Source organism: Lynx canadensis, chromosome A3 (genome assembly GCF_007474595.2).
Source record: "Lynx canadensis isolate LIC74 chromosome A3, mLynCan4.pri.v2, whole genome shotgun sequence".
NCBI classification, from domain to species: Eukaryota; Metazoa; Chordata; class Mammalia; order Carnivora; family Felidae; genus Lynx; species Lynx canadensis.
The window spans coordinates 60,573,263-60,597,834 of NC_044305.1; the positions used below are offsets into that span (position 1 = coordinate 60,573,263).

Genomic DNA, 24,572 nt, shown 5'->3' on the forward strand with positions numbered 1-24,572 from the left:
AAGACTATTTGGAAAACAATAATGTGAGTTATCACATGGCCTTTACCTCACCAGGACTTTTTGCTTTTGGCTATGTATATTTAGATATTAAAACTTTTGTTTGTACAGTGGAATATTATTTAACAATTAAAGTAAGAATGCATACTAACACATGTATCATCAATGCAAAATTCAGAAGCAGTTCATGGAATGAAAGAAGCCAGACCAAAGAGTATATTCCACTCATGCAATACAGTATGTGTTATATGAATTCAAGATGATTCTACTGTATGTATGATTCCACTCATGCAATACAGTATGTGTTATATGAATTCAAGAATGGGCAAAACAACTGTGTGGTGATAAGAAATGAGTGGTTGCATCAAAAACAATAAACTAGGGGCACTTGGGCTTAGTTGGTTGAATGTCTAGCTCTTGATTTCAGCTCAGGTCATGATCCCAGGGTTGTGGGATTGAGCCTCACGTCAGGCTCCATGCTTGAGCATGGAGCTTGCTTAAGATTCTCTCCCTTCCTTGGCTCCTCTTCCTCCCTTGTACTCTTGCTCTCTCTCTCTCTACAATAAAAAGCATTAAAAAAAACAATACTCTTTAGGAATAAATTTAACCAAGAAGGTGAAAGATCGGTTTAAAAAGAAAGAAAGAAAGAAACCTGGTTTCAAATGAGAGAATGATTGCTTGTGGTTTGATTCTGTGATCATGCTCCAGAGCTTTCTTGGCTCTCTTATGAAATGTCCAAAATAAACAAATCAGGATTGTTTTCAGGTGTGCAAAAATGGCACTCTGTGTAGTTCCTGTACTTCTGTGTGGTAAAAGAACTTTCCAGGAGTGCATAATTGATGCACAGACAGAAATATTGCTCTCTGCCCTTCTCTGGTACACACCTTGCACATGCTTCATAAGTACTCACATGTGTTCTTTCTGCACAGGGAAGAAAAAGTCCAAGTTCAAAACATTTAAGAAGTTCTTCGGGAAGAAGAAGAGAAAGGAATCACCATCTTCCACAGGAAATAACACCTGGAAACAAAGTCAGGCGAAGAGTGAGGTCATTGCCATTGAGTCAGGGCCAGTGGGCTATGACTCAGAGGATGAGCTCGAGTAAGTTGCCTTGTCCATCCTTCAGGCACATGTGGCCCAATAAGCAGGGGTTGGGGGGAGCATAGGAGGACCCAAATACTCTGTCTCATGGTCTTGAAGATTGACTGGATTTGTGAGTATGTTTCCTTCCAAGGGAATTCCACTGGAAGCTCTTCCAAGAAGGTTGTATTTTCTGTCTTTTCTTACATAGGGATGGAGAAAGTTAGGGGAAAACATGAACAGGTACCTGCTATGTCCCAGGTGCTGTATTTATTAGAAGTCTGCAACCACTATGGGATAGGAGGTCAGATCTGCCACTTTATAAATGAGCAAACCAAGCTTTAGAGACATTTTGGAGAACTTGCCCATTGTCCTGCAACTGAAAGTGGCAAGATTAGGATATACACCATTATTTTATTTGACCTAAAAATTCTCCATTAGAAGGAGAGAGGGGCGGAGGGAAGGTTTCTTGCTGTTCAGTCTTAGAAAAATCATCCAAAAGTATTGTTAGATATAACAGAACCAATAAGTATGAAAATTTGGGGAAATCTAGTGAAGAAATCCTTATTTTTAGAATGTGTACTTCATCAAAATATAGTTATAATACACATGCTTCCAGCAGTTATTTCTGTGAATAAAAGGGGGAAAAATTTGTTGCTATGCAAACTTTAAAAAATTTTTTTATTTAAATCCAAGTTAGTTAACATATGGTATAATAATGGTTTCAGGAGCAGAATTTAGTGATTCATCACTTACATATAACAACACCCAATGCTCATGCCAACAAGTGTCCTCCTTTAGATCCATCCCCATTTAGCAACCCCCACCTATCTCCCCTCCAGCAACCCTCAGTTTATTCTCTGTATTTAAGAGTCTTTTATGGTTTGCCTCCCTCTCTGTTTTTATCTTATTTTTCCTTCCCTTCCCCTATGTTCATCTGTTGTGTTTCTTAAATTCCACATACGAGTGAAGTCATATGATATTTGTCTTTCTCCTACTGACTTATTTTGTTTAGCATAATACACTCTTAAGAGTTCCTTGCCTGTTTTTAGAGGAGTAGAAATTACACTGACCACTTGGTGGCACCAAATGACTGAAGAGGAAAGATTCAAGGTTTTTCTTTCAGGGTTTTTGTTTTCGTTTCTGTTTTTCCTGGTGCTAGCAAGGAGCAGGGTGGACCCACATAGCAATCTATGAAGAGTACCAAGGAAGGGCTGTACACACATTTTATTAGGCAGGGTGCTCTATATCCTTGGGCCGCGAGATGTTGTCATGATCATATTGCTAATTATTAAATGTCTTCACTGGGCCAGCCCCAGGGAAATTATAATACTTTCCCCACCCACACCCTGTCTCTTTACCAGAACACACAGTGGCTGCTCCATCCAGGGAACAGGAACACAGCAGAGAGGCGAGCATGGTGTGTGCCTGTGTGCATACGTGTGTGTGTGTTTGTGTGAGAAATGACCTGTCCACTTGTGTGTCTCCTCTTTGTCACTGGAGCCCATGGAAAATGGGGACAGTTTCCCTTCTATCTTTATGTTCCCACCAGGGGCCAGGTCCTCAATTACTGGTCAAAGTTCACTGGAGTGATGCTAGGATAGGAGGCTTAGGGGTGGGGTCTGATGAATCCCGGGAAGTACAGTGTTTTTAGAGAACAGCACAGAGGATGAGACAAGATCTGTTTTCCCCCCAACTTCATTGAAAAATAATAGATGTATAACACTGTGGAAGTTTAAGGTGGATAATGTGTTGATTTAATATACAAGCATATTAAAAAATGACTACCACCGTAGAGCTAATACCTGCATCACATCACTTAATTACTACTTATTTATTGAGGTGGGAACATCTAAGATCTACTCTCTTAATAATTTCAAGTATATAATACAATAGCATTATCTATAACTGTACTATACAAACTGTGCTGTAGATCTCCCTAACTTCTTTGTCTTATAACTGGAAGTGTGTACCATTTCCCCCAGCCTACAGCCCCTGGTAACCACCATCCACTATGTGTTCTTATGAGTCTGACTTTTTTAGATTTTACATAAGTGAGATCATACAGTATTTGTCTTTTTCTGTCTTGCTTGTTTCACTTAGCATAATGCCCTCAGTGTTCATCATGTTGTCACAAACCACAAGATGTCCTTCTTCCTCATGACTAACTAATATCCCAGGTACATATATGTAGACACACACATGCAAACTACATCTTCTTTCTCCATTCATCTGTTAATGGACACGTGGGTTGTTTCCATATTTTTGCTATTGTGAATAATGCTGCAGTGAACATAGGAATGCAGATATCTCTTCAAGATCCTATTTTCATTTCCTTTGGGTAATACCCAGCAGTGGACTTGCTGGATCCTGTGGTAGTTCTATTTGTAATTTTTTGAGGGGCCTCCATGCTGTTCTCCATGGTGACTGCACCAACTTCTATTCCCGCCAACAGTGTAGATGGGTTCCCTTTTCTCCACATTCTTGCCAACATTTATCTCTTATCATTTTGGTGATGGCCATTCTAACGGGCCTGATATTTGCATTTCCTCAATGATTAGTGATGTTGGGCATCTTTTCATGCGTCTGTTGGCCATTTATATGTCTTCTTTGGAAAAATATCTGTTTGACTCCTCTTGGGTAAACAATTAAATCCTCTTGAATTGGATTGTTGTTGGTTTTTCTTGCTATTGAGTTGTATGAGCTCTTTTTATATTTTGGATATTAATCTCTTATCAGATATATTATTTGTAAATATTTTCTCCCATTCTGTAGGTTGTCTTTTCATTTTGTTGATAGTTTCCTTTGCTGTGCAGAAACTTTTAAATTTGATGTAGTCTCACTTGTTTATTTTTGCTTTTGTTGCCTTTGCTTTTGGTGTCAAATTCAAGAAGTTATTGCCAACACCAATGTCAAGGTCACTTACTATCTATGTGGTAACTCTTCTAGGAGTTTTATGATTTCATGTCTTATGTGCAAGTCTTTAATCCATTTTTATTTTTTTATGGGGTAGAATGAAAAAATACTGAAACTGAAATTGCATGTTCAATTTCATTCTTTTGCTTTGTGGCTATCCAGTTTTCCCAGCACCATTTATTGAAAAGACTATCCTTTTTTCATTGTATATTCTTGGCTGCTTTGTTATAAATTAATTGACTATGTAAGGGACAAAATCTTAGGGGCAGTCTTTAGCCCCTTTGAGAGTCTGTGTGTGTGCCTTCTAGACTCTACAGCAATTTCTCATCCATCACCATGGGCAAAAGAGGTCCATTTGCCAACATACATTAATGCTGGCAAACCACATGGGACCCTGTGGTTTCAAAACGCTGACACCCATTTATTGTGTCTGTGTTGTTAAGCTTTCTAAGCCTCTTAATCTGTAACGATTTTCCCTCTTCCTCCCCCGCCACCCTGCTTTGTTTCATGTCATTGATCTGATGGAGAAGCAGGGTAATTTTCTCTGGCCAATATCCCACATTCTGGATTTGCTTTCTCTTGGTATGATTGAACTCATTTTTATAGTCTCTGAATCTCTTGCAAAATGTTAGATGGATCTAGATATTTAATTAGATTTAGGTTCAAGGTGGTACTGGATACTTACTGTCACATCACCTCATGAGGCACATACTCTCCGGTTGCCCCACTTCTCATGACACTAAGACTGAGCAGTGGGTTCAGGGGGTCTCTCTCAGTGTGATAGCTCTACAAACCTTCATATAGTGATTTTAACACCTGCTTATGGCCTAGATCCATTCTTTTATTGCACAATGGTGTTTTTTCTAATCCTGTCATGCATTCTGCATGTATTAGCTGGAATTTTTTTCATGAAGGAGACCTTTCCTTCATAAATTCCTTGGTTTCTCTGACATGCAGTTTTTCCAGGAAAGGCAGAATAATGCCTTGTTCTCCTTTTTTTTTTTTTTTTTTTTTTTTTTTTTTATATGAAGTTTATTGACAAATTGGTTTCCATACAACACCCAGTGCTCATCCCAAAAGGTGCCCTCCTCAATACCCATCACCCACCCGCCCCTCCCTCCCACCCCCCATCAACCCTCAGTTTGTTCTCAGTTTTTAACAGTCTCTTATGCTTTGGCTCTCTCCCACTCTAACGTCCTTTTTTTTTTTTTTTTTTTTTTCCTTCCCCTCCCCCATGGGTTCCTGTTAAGTTTCTCAGGATCCACATAAGAGTGAAACCATATGGTATCTGTCTTTCTCTGTATGGCTTATTTCACTTAGCATCACACTCTCCAGTTCCATCCACGTTGCTACAAAAGGCCATATTTCATTTTTTCTCATTGCCACGTAGTATTCCATTGTGTATATAAACCACAATTTCTTTATCCATTCATCAGTTGATGGACATTTAGGCTCTTTCCATAATTTGGCTATTGTTGAGAGTGCTGCTATGAACATTGGGGTACAAGTGCCCCTATGCATCAGTACTCCTGTATTGCCTTGTTCTCCTTTTACCAATCTACCTTCAGAGTATTGACCTGGTACCCGAGCTGGTACCCTAACTTCCAACACTGACCAATGAGTTTTGTTTTTTATCTTTTCTGTTTTTTTTTTTTACATCATTGTGAGTGCATGGATTTTTATATATTTGATTTGCTTTAAACCATGACAGTCTTTATTCATTTTTATGCTCATAGTGTCTCATCTTTCACTTTGGAAGTCACTTCAAATTAGTTCCTGGGTTTTTTTGACATGACCCCATTTGTCTTTGAATCTCCCCTGCTTTCCTGTACAATGAGAAATCCCAGGTTTATTTTGTGCGTTTCCTATCCTAGACCTAGTATCAGACATCTCTTCACATGGTCCTGGTTCTTTTTGGTGTGAAATGGTCTTTAGAGACCATTCTGGCTGCTAGGGGTGATGATTGCTAGTTGGCTGTCATTGCTTCTAGACTTCTTCAGTAGGTATATTAGGAAATATGTTTGAAGAGAAAAATAAATCACTAACTCACTGGTATTTCCAGTTCAAGTTTAATAAGACAAAATTTTTACTTTGATTATTTGAATTCACTATTTTCTATACTAGGAATCTTGGTTCCTAGTGATATTAACAAAATTGTTCATTTTCTTTATTGTACAGTATACTAATAATAATTTCATTACCCCGCCTTAGGTTATAGGTTAGAGTATAGGTTACACTCTATAAGGATTGTCCTCTACTCTTTTTAAAAATCAGTATTACTGGGACGCCTGGGTGGCTCAGTCAGTTGGATGACTGACTCTAGATTTTGGCTCAGATCATGATCCCACAGTTTGTGGGTTAGGGCCCCTGTGTCAGGCTCTGCAGTGCAGAGCTTGCTTGGGATTCTCTGTCTCCCAATCTCTCTGCTCTCTCTCTCTGTCTCAAAACCAAATAAATAAATAAACTTTAAAAATGTTGGTTTTTTTTTTTAATTTTTTTTTTTTCAACGTTTATTCATTTTTGGGACAGAGAGAGACAGAGCATGAATGGGGGAGGGGCAGAGAGAGAGGGAGACACAGAATCCAAGGCAGGCTCCAGGCTCCGAGCCATCAGCCCAGAGCCTGACGCGGGGCTCGAACTCACAGACCGCGAGATCGTGACCTGGCTGAAGTCGGACGTTTAACCGACTGCGCCACCCAGGCGCCCCAAAAATGTTTTTAAAAATCAATATTGCTACCAATAAAACTGAGTACAATTTCTTATTTTTGATTTTTGTTTTTGTTTTTTTGTTGTTGTTGTTCTTGGAATTTATCCTATTATGAACGTAGAGTCAAAAGCCACTTGGATGTTGAATTAAAATCACTTAAACTCATTCTTTTCTCTGTACAGTTATGCCAACAATGTGATATAAAATTAGGCTTCTTTGTTTCCGTTTGTTTTCTAGTTTTAGAGATTATCTTATTTCCCTTTTTGTTTGATTTTGTCTTTTAACTACATAAAATGTTTACATAGTTTCAAAGACAAAATTGTAAATGTACAAGTAAGTACCTGGGAACCCTGTCTCCCAATCTTGTTTTGTCCTTCCCCCTAAAGATAACTATTTTTATTCATTTATTACTTATCTCTCTATTTTTATTTCTTAAAATATGCACAAACAACACATCTATTCACATATGTTCACCTATAGTCATACACCCCTTCCCCACATAGAGCTGACATGTTGTTCTGCACTCTGCTGTATTTTTCACTTAGTGCAGTCTGGTGCTGCCTGTGTACAGAGCTCCCCCTTACCTACTTGGTCAGCTGCAAAGTTTCCATGGTTTATACAGATACCTACTGAAGGTCATTGGGTTGATGATAGTCTTTTGCTTCTATAAATGTAGCAAATGGCCTTGAACGTATGACATTTTGTGTTTTTGCCAGTGTATCGTTGAAAAGGCAGAGGCCTTTTCATGCTGTCTCAACTCCTACTTACACCCCCAGAGTGGAGGTGTTCAGGCAGTGGTTATGACTCCAGTGGGCATGGCCATGGGCTACCCTACTGTAGGAAGGAAACCCAGGTGTGCCTGTGATCTTTGTGACAAGAGCTGCCATTGGCAGGAAGGGCCCATCTAGTTCTTTCACTTGGCCTGGTGCCTTCCTAGAAATGTAAGGACACATCCTTCTGGGAGCCATAGGTTCCCCACTTGCAGACTCACAACTGTGGGCTAGAAAGAAGTTGGAAAGCATCATTAACCAACACAATGTGATCTGCAGTGGAGCAGGACCACCCCTAAGAGTGCTCAATGCCTCACAGAGGACAGGATGCCTGGGGCAGCCTGGAGGTGGGGGAGTGTGGAGCACAAGATGGCCAGTGCCTGTAGGGGCGGGGCTTCCTTCCTTCATCATCAGATCTCAATCATCTCCTTCCATCTATTGTTCAGGCAGTCACTGCCAGTAGGAAAATCTGACAACCAACTCTCACATCCTCTTAGGACATTTTGTGAAATGAGTCCTTTGGGTTCAGTTCTGAATTGGAGTCTTGAGCTCAGAGCTGTGGCAGAGGCTGAGATGATGATGACAGAAATGCCCACCATCTGTATTCCAGGACCTAGGCACACAGGCTGGATTGCACAGATCATATCAGGTAATGAAAAGAGGGCATGGCTTAGCAGATTTGCAATTTCATTTCAAACCCAGCCTGTGGATGTGTGTTTTGGACCACCTTGCAAGGATGCCTCCGTCAGACAGGCCCTCAGCCTGCTGTGCAAAAACAGCCTCTGGCCCACTGAGGGGCTGCATGTTGGCCCACAAGGAATGATTTCATCTTCCCTGGACATCCATGCCAGTCTTCTGTGCAACCCCCCAGCCAGCCGAGGAGCCCTGCCAACCCTTCCTTTCTACAGGCTTGCTGTCATGGACCTCACACCTCGTCAGACCCTGGTTTTCCCATTAATGAAAAGAATTCACACAGTCTTCAGATCTGTTAGGAAAATTCCTATCTCTGCAATGCTCTTAATAGTTGACTGTGGTATTTGACAGGGTTGGGATAAACTGGAGTCAGAAGCCGTTAAAAAAGAAATGTAACCGAAGGCTTATTGTATGATGTGCCGTTAGCCCCAACCCCTTTGTTCATCCTGAGCACCCCGAGGGAGAGATGGAGGAGAACAGAGTTTCACAGTGCCTCTTTTATCCTAGGGAGTCGAGGGGTGCGCTGGGCAGCCGGGCCCTGTCACATGACAGTATTTTCATTCCTGAGTCTGGACAGGATCCTACTCGACCTGTGCGGGTGTTTTCCCAAGAAAATGTATGTGACCGGATTAAAGCCCTACAGGTAAAGTTTTCCTTGGCAGTGACACTTGGTATGTATGTCAAAGATGTATCAATAAGTTTTAAAATTATTTCTGCTTGGTTTATTTAACGTATCTTAAAGTATATTTGCATTCCAGACACACCAAGTTAATTACAATTGGATCTTGATTCATGCCTAGTTATAAGCACTCATTTTCAAGATGAGAGCAAGAGAGCTAGTAGCAGACACTCTTGTGCTTCCATCTGCTACACCAGGCTACACCAGGCAGAGGTGTTGAAAGTACCTCCTGAAGGAATGAATTGGAGCAAGAAGATTTGTTGATAAAAAGTTGCTGATGGAAATAAGAGCAAATGTTCTTTATTCCAATCTAGTTAAAAATACAGTGTAATGTGAAAATGGGGCCACCCCCTCCTCCAGGGGGTCTTCCTGCCAAGCGAGGAGATGACACCGGCATGAGTTCTGAGGATGATGGTCTGCCGAGGAGCCCCCCAGAGATGTCCCTGCATGACATTGGTCCCGGCACAACCATAAAGGCAAGTGACAGCCTGAACCACCTCACAGCTTTGTCTGCACCCACTGCAGAGGACAGTTGGGAACTCTGGTGGCCCCTGTTAAGATTCCCATGGGTGGGTGTGGCCGTGGTCCATGCAGCTAGGAGATGTTCCAGACCCAAACAGTGGGAGCTCACCGTCAGTCCTTGGACTGTATTTGTTTTCATTCTTTGAGCAGAAATTCCTGTTTTGCCAGGAGATATAGCGTTGGTAACATTTTTCATCATGGTTACAGGTCAGATACAATCAACCCTTTACCTGGTTTTTCCTGTCTGGGCAGATGACCGGACTGGGCATCCCATCTCCAAACAAGGGAAATACCTTTGTATCTGTTTTCTGTTGTCATGACATTTGGCTGGAGGGAGAAAGGAGTGGTGAACATACATGACTTCATCTAGACTCTCAGATCTGAGTTTAGGACCATGAGATCTTGTTGATCTAGGGTTAGAATGTGAGGTGTGATGTAGGTAAACAGGGAAGCAGGGAAAGTTTGACAAGCAGGAGGGGTGTTTATGACCTCAGTAGGGCAGGGGAGTTGATCATGGATAACACCCTTCCCCATTAGAAAACAGTTAGAAAACTTCTGTATAAGCTACCCTGCTCATGGTGCCACCATTTTAAGCCCATACAATGTGCTTGTACATAAATGATCATTTTTCCCTTTAGACAAGACTTGCTGAGGGCTGGATAGAATTGGAGTTCTATGTGTAATGCTGACACTTGAAAAACAAATTAAGGCCAGAGTCCATGTTTTATAGCCACCCACCTACCCTGTGCATTCTTGGAGCTGCACTTGTGCCCTGGTCAAAAGCTGTTCCCAGTAAATCTCAGGGTTTCATTGTGAACCATCATCTTTCAGATTCTGTGCTGATCTGAAATACACTCAGTGGTCATTTCAATTTGGACATCCAGAAGCCCCCCTCCAAAAACAAGGGAAAGAATATTTACCTAATTTATGTGTAGTTGTGGGTTCCCAGAGCATCACTGATGAAAGGCAGAGGAAGGACTGTGGTATAGCTGAATGTAAGTAAGCCCCAGGGCTGGGGGTTTACTCAGGGCTGGCTAGAGAATTCTTCTCTCTGGAATTCTGCTCTAGGGTGAACCTGTCCCTGCTTTCTCCATGAGCAGAGTCTGAGGACAGTGAGCTACCCACACCTGCTCTCCCATGTCGAAGAGAAGGAAGAGAAGACAAGGAAGATGATTTGGCCTATTTCCTGGACTTTGAGCCAACCCTGTACCCCTTAATACCTTAAAATACTGGAAGGGAAGGTTTGACAGGCTATTGCTGCCTATGGTGACACGTGAAAGACCCATGTTTGTACTCTGAGATGTGCAGCTTCAGGGTCCCCAGCCTCAGGACCAGATGTGACTTTGTATGTTTTAGGGCCATGTGTTGGGGAGATGACCCTCACGAGCCATAGTTGACTGACTTGCCCTCACTCCATCCCACAGTTCTCTGGCTCTCACAGCACCATGGTTCTCTGCATTGAACTGGGAAAGTACAGAATAACAGGTAGTTTCTAATTCCATTCATTAGGGCATGAGCCCAACTCCAAACCTGCAAAGCACCATGATACACAAATTCTATCTTTAGTTGCCTGGGAGCCACTCACACTGGACAGGGCTATGGCCTCATCCTTCTCAGTGTCCCTCCTATGGTGGTTATGTTACTGACAAAACAGTGCTCTGAGTATGAACAAGCCATTAGCTTCACAGGAACCTAAAATTGGAAGCTTTAAGACTTAAAAAATATATATAATCTTTATTATCAAGATTTTGAAGACACGGTGATCATATTTTATGCCCTAAAAGTTTTTTGGGCACAATGGACTGACTGAGATGGGGAAACAATGCAGCCTTTAAAGTGTTTTTACATAACACATGGTATTTGATATAATGGTACCTTAAATCCCACCAGGATGGGATTGTGAGCTGTTTAATTTTTTTCCTGTTGACGACTCCTTACACAAGCCCACATGCCTGACAGAAAAACTTAAAGATTATTTTGATACAAGGTTTCCAGGAACAAGTATTTCATGATAAGACCTGATGAGTGATATTTCCTGATGGATGAGTTTTTCAGGAAATGCATGGAATTATTTTTAAAATCTCATTGCCACATTAGGTAACAACTGGTGAAACGTGGTGATTTTTATGGTAAAATTACATCAAACTAGCCATCTGCTAAGTATCCTACCATTAAGTAGGAAACACTGGGTAGAGGGTGGCAAGCTGGCAAGTTGTCTTTATCCTGGGGGATGAGGGAAGGTAACATGGAGAGACAGCATGTCTCTGGTGGAAACACACACACTGCTGTGCTACCAATGGGCAGGTTCTGTCACCTGTAGGAATCTGTGTCCTCAGAGGGTTTTGGAGAGGATTTTGTGAGATCAGGTAGGTCAATGCCTCCCCTTCCCTCACCAGGAAAGGCCAGCTGGAGTGCAAAGCCAGCAGGCCTCTCCTGCCCAGAAAGGTCCCACTGGCTCTACTTCACGTCTGTGGCCTGTTCCTGCGTGCGCCTCCCTCAGCCCACTCCTCAGTGGCTGAGCACCCCCCTTCTCTCTCTCTCTTTTTTTTTTTTTTTTTTTTTGATAGCTACTATTTGTTGGACAAGTACCATGTGCCAGGACTGAAATTTCTGTTTTCCATGTGTAACAATAGTCTTGTAAGGAAGGTGTTACTGACTAATTTAACAGGTGAGGTAATTGTGAACCCCTCTCTTTGAGGACAAACACTGTAAAGCAGCTGTCACTCAGGTTCACCCCCAAAAAAGCCTCTGAACTCCAGGCCATTTTCCCATGTGAGTCACATTCCTCCAACGAAGGGCCTCCTGTTAGACTTTTTAAATCATTCACTTCCAGAATCATCCAGAAGCACAGATTTTAGGTCAAACTGGGCAACTGGGGCAAGCAATGCAAGTGTGAATGCTTCCGGCCCACAGACAAAAATCCAGGTCAGCTTTCCCAGCCTGTACTGTACCCACAGACCTTACCCCAAGTCGCATAGTTGCTTCTCTGATCAAACACTGGACTCACCGTTCTCCTCAGTCATGAAGGTGTTGGTCTTTTCAGGCCCTAAGAACTCTCCGAATGACAGCAAAGACTGAGAAGTGAGAGTTCAGTGCCCTAGTAGGAAGACCAACCATGACAGCCAGTGGAGGGATTTTGTGGGGACAGAGGTCATTGTGGTCAGAGTTTCTAGGAAGTTAAGCTCCTTGCCAGGATCTGCCTCCCCCACCCACCGTCACCCATGCAGGGGCCAGAGTGGGTTTGAACCCAGGACCGTCTGCTCAAACAGTGCAAAGCTAGTGGACGGGAGGCAGGGAAGGTTTTTCCTTTGGGTTAATGGGATGTGTGTGTGGCAGGGGCGTTGACCACATCTCATGTCCTCACAGAAGATGTCATCATTCTCACCTGAGAGTCACTGCATTTGCAAAGCAGCTCATCTTGCCTGGTCTCTTGAGTCAGAAAAAAACAACAGTCAGAAAAACACAAAAACAAGAGCCCAAATTTTACCAAGTGTATATACATTGTTCCTCTAGACAAGGGTGAAAATGAAGAAGCGTTCTCTATGTTCTTTGGAATGTACCCATTCTACCAGTGACCCTGAGGGAGGACTGCCTGGGAGAGGTGTCATCTGCCCAATCTTAGGTGACTTCCTGAGTCATCAGCTACAGCAGTGGAAGCCAAAGCCACAGGCACAGAGGAAGCCAGGAGCCCTGTGGTTTATTTTTTTAAATAATTTTTCTTGCTTTATTCCCGTAAGAACACAAGTCACTGAAACAAGAGAACTAAAATAGATTAGGTCCATTTATAACGCTTTCCCCTTCATTTTAGTAATTGTCTTCTCCTAATTGACAGGAATAAACTTAATACTTGCAGGAGAAAATACAACTTTCTGTTAACAGGGAAAATACGTTTCTCTGAGGAAGTTCCCTTGCAGGACAATCCCTGCCTCAGCTTGTCTCTCTAATAGTGACACACGTCTGGTGCCCCCCTAGTTTAGCAGGGGCTACTGGAGCCTGCTCTGTCCAGGGCTCCAGGGCTGTGGAAGAGCTGAGCAGGATGTACCCAGACCCCTGTGAGTCCACTTGCTGCCCACATCTTGTTTGCTGCCTCCCCTGAGGAGACCATTTTCATGGGGGCTTACTAAATCATTGTGAGGTGCATAAAATTATGGTCTTAAGTTAAAATGTGTGTTCCAAAGAACACGCAGCACCCATTAGGATGGCTACTATCAAAGAAACAGAAAATAACAAGTGTTGGAAAGGATGTGGAGAAATTGAAGCCCCTGTACACTGGTGGGAATGCAAACTGGTACAGCCACTGTAGAAAACAGCATGGAGGTTCTTCAAAAAATGAAAAATAAAGCTACTCTGTGATCTAGTAGTTCCACTTCTGGGTAGAAACCTGAAAGAATTGAAAGCTAGTTCTTGAAGAGGTATTTCTACACACATGTTCACAGAAGCATTATTCGCAACAGCTATAATGTGTAAGCAGCCCAGGTGTCCATTGATGGATGAATGGATACACAAAATGTGGTATTTCCATACACTGGAATATCATTCAGCTTTGTAAAGGTAGGAAAGCCTGACACATCCTATTACATGGATGGACATTAAGGACATTATGCAAAGTGAAATAAGCCAGACAAAAAAAGCAAATATGGTATGATTCCACTCAGTGTGAGGTAGCTAGAGTAGTCAAGTTCATAGAGACAGAAAGTAGAGTGGTGGTGGCCAGGAGTTGACAGTGGGAGATGGTGAATTGTTGTTGAGTGGGTGCAGTTTCAGTTTTACAAGAGTAAAAGCTCTGGAGATGGTTGCACAGCAACATGAGTATACTTAATGCCACTGAACTGTGTGGTTAGAAGTGGTCACAATAGTAAATGTTGTGTGTATAACATATAAAATTTGGCAAATAAAAAACATTTATTTGGAGGGGGAAAATGTAAACTTGACCCTAATACTGAGCACCACAGTAGAACAGAAGTAGGTGGTAGATTTGTAACTGAAGCCCAGCACCTCCCGGATTCTCTCCCTGCTCCTCGCTCATCTGGGCTGTGTTTGCTCAGGGGTGCACAGTGGGTACTCCCCCCCACACACACACTATTTCATGCTGACAAATGTCTTTGTGGCAGAACCCACTTAGACCTCACTCAGTCATGGAGTTTGCCAAGTTCAGTGGGCAGGTAACAGCGTGTTGCACTCATCCTTCCACATGACTCCCCAAATCCCCTTCCTCTCTGACAACACTTTTGCCCTTGCCTGACTTAGTGCCTCCCTGCTGAGGTATAAACTAGTAAAATATTTGTAACTACAGATGGAAACTTACAGCCCTATGTCTCCAAGAGGACACATGAAGATACAGGAACCTTCTAGAATGAGTGAAATGCAGCTGCCGTGATGGGGTGCTGAGTGGTGGGCTTGGCACATCTTTTGCCCCAGCCTGTAAAATCACACCTTTGGGCCACCCTCTCAGGACCAAGGCTGCTCTTAGAGAAATCGGGTCGGTCTGTTTCACCAGAGAAAGAGGCTCTTGTCTGAATCACAGATACCTGCTTAGGAAGGTGAAGGCAGAGTTATCTCATCAAGGGTGCCTAGGACATAGGTTCTCTGCACGGCCTTGGAAATGAGTAAGTTGTTAGGGGTTGGCCCAACTTTTAAAGCTGCCAGCTTTTCTAAGGAACACTTTTCCAAGGGGGTGTCCTGGAACCCTCCCTGTTGAGAGCCAGATTTTAAATCTGTCCTTCCATGTAAAGCCCAGAGACGGTATGAGAAGACTGAGCACCTTACAAGAAGGGAGTTGATGTGCTGGTGGGACCATTTCATACTGCGAAGTTAATGCTTGGTGTGTTTACTTCTCCCATGAAGGTCTCTTTAGTATCCTCATCCCGGCCACAGTCTCCAGACCAGCTCTCCTCCAGGCACGTGAGCGATGCCAGTGTCTCCCCCCGCACCTCCGACAGCAGCGTGGCACCCGTGGCTGATTTTGATTACCCTCCAGAATTTTCCTCCTGCCTGGACAATTCTGCAGCTAAGCACAAGCTCCTGGTTAAGCCCCGCAACCAGCGGTCCAGCAAAATGAGGCGGCTGTCTTCGGTAATTGGGCTTTTTCTTACAGGCAGACTTGCCCCCCACTCCCATCCACCCCCGCCTCTCTCCCCTCAGGGTCACGTGCCCCTTCCGAGAAACCCCATGGTCAGTAGGACCATCTCCAGGAGCTAGAGTTGCTCATCTTTTTCAATATACGTCAGATATGTCTCTTCCTTGCATAAACATGCCATCTGTTCTTTGGTTCTGCAGCACCTCTTGTGAAAGCTGCTACATGCTGTGGGTCCCTTGCCTTCCAACAGCACTGAGTGTAAGGTCCACACTCCAGGCCTGGCATGACCATGCCCTGCCTACCTCTGAGACCTACTCTTATTCTCTGCCTCACTCACTCAACACGATTTGGCCTGTCTCTGGCCTCAGGCCTTGGTCTCTTGCTTGAGACATTCTTCTCCTGGCTGGCTCCTTAGCCTTGGAGTCTCAGCTCAGAGGGGCTCACTTGACCATCTTATGGAAAGCAGCCCTCCCTTCCCACCAGTGTGTTCACTTTCTTTATAGCACAGGCCACACACATAAGTGACCTTTATAATTGTGTATGCTCACTTGTTTATTGCCAGTCTTCTTGAGACCTTGTCCCAGCCCTACATCCCACCCCTAGAGCAATGCTAACCACACAGCTGGCATTCAGGGCACATTTGTTGAATGGATGAACAAATGAAGACATGAACCAATGACAGATAAGCTGACACACTAGCACAGATTTCTGCCTTGGACAAGGACCTACTTATTAGCATGGGGACTGTGCCCCTGTGAGGACAGATCCCTCTTTGGTCACACTGCCTGTGTAGTTGTCAGCTTGTAGTTCTGGGTGTCGAGAACTCATTTGTGGAGTGTTTTGTCTTCATAGTACCCATAGGTTAGGGGTCCACATAGGATTGTAGACTTCTCCACTGCCTGATGCCCACAGTATTCCAGCCCTGGAGGAGCTGAGGGCAGGTGTGGGGCCAGACTGGCCACAGAGAATGAGAGTGCTGAGAAAGAGATGTTCACAGACCAACATTCTCTCCCTCCTTCCTTGGAGACAGTATTGTGGGGGTATTGATGAAGTGCCCAGGATGAGCTAGGTGCTCAGCTAGGGATGGTGGGCTGGGACTTCTCAGGATTCCGGGGACTCCCTGGAAACAGTGGGGTTTCCTTTGGGTGTATGGAAGGTAGGTGCTTTTTAAACTCAGGCCAGCAGGGTTGACTTTAGAGGGGACTAAGGCTGAGGAAAGAAGTCAGCTATGGTTACCCTCAGGCCAATATGCCCTTGTGCAAGCTGGACACTTGTATAAGTGCTTGCACATCCAATGCATTTACAGGCCTGGTGCTGTGGGACTTGGCAAGGACCAGGAACTCGAACCTGCCTATACTCATACTGAGTGGGACCACAGGGCAGGGACAGAGCCAGCTCCCTCTGTCCTCAAGTCTAGGGTTTATTCCCATGGGGATGTCTTTTGCTTTGGCAAGGGTACGTGTAACCAGCCACAGCCTGCTCAGGACTTTGTAGCAGAGAGAAGCCGCACTCATACTCCAGATGGGGGAAATACAACTTCCTGCCTTACTGTCCTCTGGACAAAGCTGTACCTCTCATTCTTTCTTTACATTTGAACTTGACTTAGCTCTTGAACCCCATTTTAGAGTAACAGAAATTCTCATTTAGTCAGTCCAGTAAACATTTCTTGATTTAAATTCTGTCATTTACATATCTTCCTTCCTTCTTTGCTTCCCCTTCTTGGTAGGGAGCAGGCACGGATACCTTAAGTTTTTGACTGGGCAGAGGTATCTGGCCAGTGGTCACCAGAGTCACTGTTGGGTCCTAAGGCAGGGCCTCTCTCCTTCGAGTATTCATAGCCCCCTTTGCCCTTCGGTCATGAGGTCCCTCCTCCCAACCATGAGGACTTTCCTGGTACCCTGGCCCCTCTTGGGTATGTGAGGCTGCTGTTAGGGCCCAGGAGAGGAGGGGAGAGGAGGCAGCAGCAGCAAGGGGGGTGGGTCTATGCATCCTTCCTGATGATCCCAGGACCAAGCTGACGATCCCAGACCAACTCAGAAGCCACTTTGTTCCCTCGAGAAACTCTGTTCAGTGTCCGAGTCCATATTCCACACTACCTTTGTTCTGCCTGGCCCTCCACCCTTACCTCCTTGTAGCTGCCAGTGGCCCAGGGTGGGATGCTCCCAGCCAGGCCTGCTTCTCAGCTTTATGCTCATTTAGTGAGGCTTATGATAGTTTTAAAGCATGACCCACATCCTAAACAGGTTTCAACATCAGTGATTTCCTGTAGTAGCAAAAGGCCCCTGACACCTATTGAAACTGTGGCTTTTGAAAATTCTTCTGTAGATTTCTTTGCACATCTTCCTCTTTTCAAATCCATGGGAATAGAATTGTGCATCTTGGCAAGAGTTCACTTAGGCGTTGTCAGAGACATCCCACTTATCCTGTGTTCTGTTAGCAAGCAGATGCTGGTGGAAATGTTAAAATAACACAGCAAACAAAAACTAAAACCTACTGCAAACACTCCCTGAGCATTTCTTAACATCAAGGAAAGGAGGTCTGATGTCCTGAACTTTTTAAAAAGGTTGACCTCAGGGCACCTGGGTGGTTCAGTCGGTTAAGCATCTGACTTCAGCTCAGGTCATGATCTTGCGGTTCGTGGGTTTAAGCCCCGCGTAGGGCTCTGTGCTGACAGCACAGAACTTGGAGCCTGTTTCGGATTCTGTCTCTCTCTCTGCATCTCCCCCACTTACTCTCTCTCTCTCTCTCTCTCTCTCTCTCTTTCAAAAACAAAAACATTAAAAAAAAATTCTTATAAAAAGATTGACCTCACACCCTCAACCTTTTGGTCATTTTTTCATGCTTTTGAATGATTCATTGCTACTTTGATCTCCTTTCCTTCCTAAGAGAGCAGCAACTGACTTTGGGTACAGTAAGGAGGAAGTTGGACTAAATTTAAATTCCAGAGACTTCAAAAAATACAAGGCAATGTTTGATTGTCATACCGGTAGGGCTCGGGGAGAGGAGGAGCACCATAAGCTGCAGGCAATAGGCAAGACTTCCTGTTGGAGTAGAATCTCAGACTGTTCTTGGGGGTTACTGGTAGAACACCTGGAGATGTGGGGAAAGAGCAGCTGGCCAGTCACTCAGGCCCAGAGTCAGGCACATTCACTAGTGGGGGCATGGCTTGACCTGAGCAGGGACTAGGAGAAATAATTTAAGACCAGAGAATATAAGACTTTTGACTTAACTGAAAAGTTTGGACTTTATCCTATCAGCTATGCTTTTGGACTTTATCTTGTAAGCTGTGGTTTGCCTTTGACTGTGTTTGATGTGATATGAAATTACCCTTTAGGCAAACCAGTTTGCCCTCACCTTGGGGCCCATCTTTGGAGAGAGAGAGAGAGAGAGAGAGAGCGAGCGAGAGAGAGAGAGCGCGCACTGAGATGGAAAACTAGCTCTCAGGCAGCACAGGGTCATGGAGAGAGCACCAGCTTTTCACCTGAGCTAATAAGCTCAGCCTTAACCAAAGTATGGCCCTCTCTGAGCTCCCAGTACTACAAGTGCAAAGAGGAAATAATTCTTCCTTGCTGGGATGAATCAAGAGTAAATGAAATAATAGGTGTGGAGTGTAAAGCATGGCAGACACCCAGCTGATTTGATCCCCTTCCCTTTGCTCTGGAGAGCAGTGTTTGTGGCTCAGCCACTAGAACCTTAAGCACCATGTACCTAGAGGGCATAGCTGCCATTGTTCTGCTGAAAGCTGAACTTGTAAGGCAAGATTCCAAACAGACCAATATGGGAGTTATTAAGAGACACCCTACCCTGTGTCAGTGCCTGCTTAGGTGCCAGCTTTAGAGACACACTGTTTCCTCTTATACAAAATGGGAATGTCATAGGCATTTGACATATTTGACATGATGATGCTGTCTTTGTCCTTTTTATCTCTGCCAGCGAGCACAGTCTGAATCCCTGAGTGATCTGACGTGCACCCCAGAGGAAGAGGAATATGATGATAAGTCCTTACCCAAAGTCAGCACAGAAGAGAACCCCAATTCTGCACAGCAGGATGTGGGACTGGACAGAAGCCCTGAGCCTGGAGGACTAGCCACCATGCTGCAATCTGGGGGGCCACGGGCTAGGCGGGCACGCCTGCAGCACTGCCCTGCACTCAGTGCCAGCGCCGAGGAGGAGAGCTTCCTTGGGGATAACACCTCAAGCCGCCCAGCCACCCCCGAGGTCATTGAGTCCGAGTCGGGCCCGGTCCCCTGCGCTGAGTCCCCATCTCTGCCAGAAGGTTCCCCGCATCACCACCATAATCCTGACAGCGAAATCCAGAGGGAGGAGCCGTCCCTGGAAAGCACAAGTCCCCCAGCCAGGGAAACAGCTGATGAGGTGATTTGTGCTTCTGGAGACATCGAGATTCGATTATCCCCCTCCATCCCCGAGGGGGACACGACGCCTCCCGAGACTGACCCTGCCATCACCTCGGAGACACCCCCTGGTCTAGATGGACCAGACCAAAGTGTCCAGAAGGAGGTGGAGCTGACGCTGGAAGCACCCGAGCCCGAGGGAGCAGGGAAGGGATCTCCAGAGGCCCCTGCCCCAAGCCCCTCGGCTCCCAAGAGCTGCTTGAAGCACAAGGCCCCGGCGGTGAGCGAGAGCCCCGGCGCGCCGGCCGCCTGCGAGCCGCCTGCGGAGGAGCCCGCTCCCGGTCCCCTGGACGGAGAGGCCGAGCAGCCCCGGGCCGAGCCCGCGGAGCCCCCACAGGGGGAACCGGAGAGGCCGGCGCCCGAGCGGAAGGTGGAGCGGGCAGGCAGCGAGCTGCGGGCCGTGAAGTTCTCCGTGTCGTCGGGCCGGGCGTGGCCGCGCTCGGGCAGCACCCGCCTGTTGGAGCACGCGGGCCCCGCGGGCGCCTTGCCGGTGCGCCTGCCGCTTCTGAGGAGCAGCCTGGCCTGGAGGAGCGAGGCGGCGCTCAACGACCTGCGGGCGCCCCCCGAGCCCCACGGCGGCGGCGGCTCTCGGGACTCGGGGGACGCGGCGGCCGGGCCGGGCCGGAGCCCCCGGGACGCCCCGGGAGACCCCTGCCCGGCGGCTCGCGAGCCGACATCGGGGGAGGACAGAGGCCCCTTTGCCGTCAAGCTGCGCTCCACGTCTCTGTCCTTCAAGCACAGAGAGGCGTCCTCTGCCGAAGCAAGAGGGATAAAAAGATACAGCGCTGAAATCCGGTTAGAAAGAGGGGGGCTGGCTTTGCTCCCCAAAGACGAGAAATGTCAGGTCGCAAAGGCCTCCTCCCCTCGAGGGGCACGGTCCCCGCACGAGCAGGGAAAGGGGAAGGCTCGGCCTTCGGAGCCGCTCAGCTCCAAGCCGCCCCTGCCCCGGAAGCCGCAGCTGCAGAGCCGCCCCCTCCCGTCCCCGGACGCGAGCCCCGGGGAGCTGGTCAAGGCCGCGCTGCCCCAGGACCGAAGACGGGAGACCCGGTCGGCAGAGACGCGGTCGCCGCACAGGGCAGCTGGTAAGAGCTCGCGCCGCCTGGTGGGGAAGGGGCAGGACCGTGGGCAAGTGGGGCGTCCGCAGAGTATGCAAGATCTAAGGGCGAAAACGTCGCAATCCCTCTCGTACCACTAACACGGTTCATCCAGAGTTATGAATAGAGACCAGAGAAGGGGGAAACAGAGCAGGATTTTGTGGAAGTTCGGAGAAGTAAGGGAAATGTAAAAACCCATCTTGCAGCATATTCCCGGAGAGGAGATGGGCTGCTCAGGGGATCATTCAAATGCTTCTATCATTTCTTAAGATCGGAAGCTCAGTGAGTTCCAGAATCTTGGGATATGTGTACTCTGGTAGAAGGAGGTACTCCTGGGGCCTACAGCACTTCTTGGTTATAAATGAAGCATCTGGCTCCTCTGTCATTTAGTATCCTTCTGACCTTCCCCCCACCCCACTCCCCAAGAAAGAATTTTTTCCTGTTTAATAATCAGGCTCATGTGGCCCAGCCTCATGCGGGAAGCATCCCATTTATTGGAGTCACGAGCCTTTTATGTAAAAGGAGAGCCCCTCCGGGTGGGCGTTAACTTCCTGTCCCAGAAAGGAGGTGGTGTGAAGATTGGGGCTGAATGGAAGAATCTTCTAAAGCAACTGCCCTTTAAAATGAGCAGAGGCAAAATAGATGACCTTTCTATGTCTTTGACATTTGTCACTTTTTATTTATAGTGTTTCAGATGAAACATATCTGTTGGAAATGGGTATTTGTGGTAGAGCTAAATCATCTTTCATTGCTGGGTTCTTTTATTAATGGAAATCAGTGTGCCAGAAACGAAACTACACGGACCAGTCGTGTGTGCATGTGATGAGGGGCCTAAAGAGAAATTTTCCATGGCAAATTTTATTTGAAAAAAACCAAAACTTTCAGGATGTTTTTAAGTGGCTATTCTAAGTCCAGGACTCCACTTTAGTGCTGCATTGTGGACAGAGAGGAAATAGGACGCAGTTGTTCTCCTAGGGACCCCACACCCTAAAAGGAAGGTGAAGTACACACGTAAGAAAAAATTAGCTCACAGAAAGCAATGTAAAGACAGTTTTCAAAGAAACTCTTTTCTGCTTTCATCCTAGGAAGTGAAAGTGTGTGTGTGTGTGTGTGTGTGTGTGTGTGTGTGTGTGTGTGTGTGTAGTGCTTTAAGTTCTTAAGGTGACAGTTCCAGGGAGTAGTGCCAGGAGAACCCCCTGAAGGAGCCCACATGCATGGCCTTCCTGATCCAAGGCCCCTTGGCTCAGCTGTAATTTTTTGCTGCTGCTACTGTCGCTACATTAGGCTAATTAGCAAGGGAGCTCTGGGAGAGGTTCAAGCTGTAGCTGATGATCCACTCTGCAGATTTCCAGCCAGGTTATTGAAGCTATTGTAGAGTGCTTCAAAAACCCATTGAAATATCAAGGGAGGAGGGGGTTTTCTCTGTGCAGATAAAACCCTGACATCAGCACCATCCACCTTCATGGCCTGGAATTGAAAATGTCTCTCAAGGGCTTGCTGACTGAATGGAACTTAAACACAGGATACTTGGGTTCATGGTCAGAGCTGGAAAAGAAGCTTCAGAGGACAATGCTTGACATATTAATAATTTAAAACTTCCTCAGCCTAAGCTGTGAGAGTTTAGGCTTGTTTATTGTCAGATGACTGGACTGGTCTATAAGGACCTTATTTTTTTTCTTTAATTTATAAAATACGGTATTTATGACAGCTTTACTTAGAAGTATAGTATAAAAGAATTGTCCACTTGTTAACATTCTCTAAGTGACAGAAATAGCCAATCCAGTTGAATTCCAAGGTGAAAGAATCTAGGTTACTTTAGGGCAGGGGTAGTGATTTTCATTTCAGTGCAGAGAGAGGAAGGGAAGAATTACCCTCATTCTGCTTGAAACCATCTCTCTCAAAGTGTGGGTGGTATTTGAAGGGCGAGTGTCAGGTTGGGTTTTGGCTGCTGCCTGGGACCTTGGGGTCTAGGGCCTGCCTCATGCAGACCAGAACAGAATCACAGGGTCTGTGTTGTCAAATCCCATTAGTGAAAGCAGCTTCTATCTTCCCCAGACACTGGATCTGCTTGTGGTTTAATTCATTCTTATTACTTCTACTGCCATCCTCACTGCTCCCAAAATATAACCACTGGAAGCAATTAAATTCATATAAGACATACATATAATAACAGTTTTAATATCAGTATTATTCAGTTTTCCAGAAAGGCCTAATTACTGCTGTTTATTATCTTGTGGTGGCAGGCACTTTACCCAGAGCTCCCAGATGGGCTGCCACCCCTGTACGCCTTCCAGGGGCGCACACACCAGAGAGTTAGGTCACCAAGGTGTCCCAGATGGGTGCACAATCCTACCTTCAGGACTCAAGCACTTTGTCCCCCGCACTCTGCTTATTCTTCCTCCTCTCGTCCACATTCCCACCTTCCTTCTCTGAAGGCATGAAAGAATCCTTCCGTGGGGGAGGCAGGGAGGATGCCCCAGCTGTTGCAGTAAACAGAGGAGCCCAGCTTTGCCAAGTGGGCTGGACCTCACAGGGCCATGTTGGGGTGGTTCTGCAATCCCAGTACCGTATGTGCTCATTAGTGCAAACAAGACCATTAATAGGAGGTTAACGGCCTGGGGTTACCAGCCTTGTTCACTTGTGCAGGACATTACCCATCCTCCTGGTAAGCCAGTCCATCCCAGAGTCTAAATGACAGGTCAGGAAAAAAGAGATTCTTGTGTGAGAAAATGGTAAAACGTAGGAAGTATATAGAAAAAAGCCACCACTTAGGAGTCTGCTTTCTAGATGTTATCCCTGTTGTCCTTTCCTTCTAGTCATTCTTCTCTGTGCGTGTGTAATTTTTGTTTCATTTGGTTGTGGTCACATGTTGGGTATTTTGGAGAATAGTTGGACAAATTGCCATTGTCACCCAGGAGCCTCATTTGACAATGAGCCTCAGCCTTCTGTCTAAGCTCATTCCCTCCAGACTGGGCGGGTGATACAGTAGCACACGCAGACCTCTGAACCTCTTTCTCTAGACTCTGGTACTCACTCATTCATGCATTCATTCTTGCAATAAATATTGCATATATTTCTGTGATACACACAGCACTGTGCTGGCCCCCAAAAGGCCATCAGGAAAAGCATGAGGACCTCGCCCTCAAGGAGCTTACCAGTCTAAAGGGCCAGGTGGCAGCTGGATGCCACAGGGGAGTGTAGATAGATGCCCATCTTGTCTTTGGGTGTCAGAGGCATTTTCTGGAGGAAAGGAATTCAAAGAGACTGTCACCTACTCTATGACAGTTACTTTAGTTGTATTCAAGTTCATTTGAGTAGAACATAAGGAGTCTTTTTTTGGTATCATGCTAAAAAATACGCAATTGATCACTGAACAGTGCAGGGGTTACAGGGCCCAACCCCCTGTGCAGCCAAAAAATCCACCTGTAATCCCCAAAATTTAACTACTAATAGCCTACTGTTGACCTTTTATCGATAACACAGTTAACATATATTTTGTACGTTATGTGTCTTATATAGTGAATTTTTACTATTAAGTAAGCTAGCTAAAAGAAAATGTTATTAAGAAAATCATAAGGAAGAGGAAATACGTTTATAGCACTATATGGTATTTAGAAAAATTCTCATAT

At 45.5% G+C, this 24,572-nt stretch overlaps 1 protein-coding gene across 2 annotated transcripts in view; it reads left to right on the forward strand.

Moving 5' to 3' along the window:
- Positions 1-24,572, forward strand: part of CRACDL (CRACD like) — a 139,233-nt gene that overhangs the window by 90,314 nt on the left and 24,347 nt on the right. For both annotated transcript variants that reach the window (XM_030310434.1, XM_030310433.1), the window contains exons 3-7: positions 927-1,095; positions 8,668-8,803; positions 9,154-9,315; positions 15,206-15,433; positions 19,371-20,931. In XM_030310434.1, the coding sequence (XP_030166294.1) occupies positions 927-1,095; positions 8,668-8,803; positions 9,154-9,315; positions 15,206-15,433; positions 19,371-20,931 (2,256 nt within the window). The remainder of the gene's footprint in view (positions 1-926; positions 1,096-8,667; positions 8,804-9,153; positions 9,316-15,205; positions 15,434-19,370; positions 20,932-24,572) is intronic.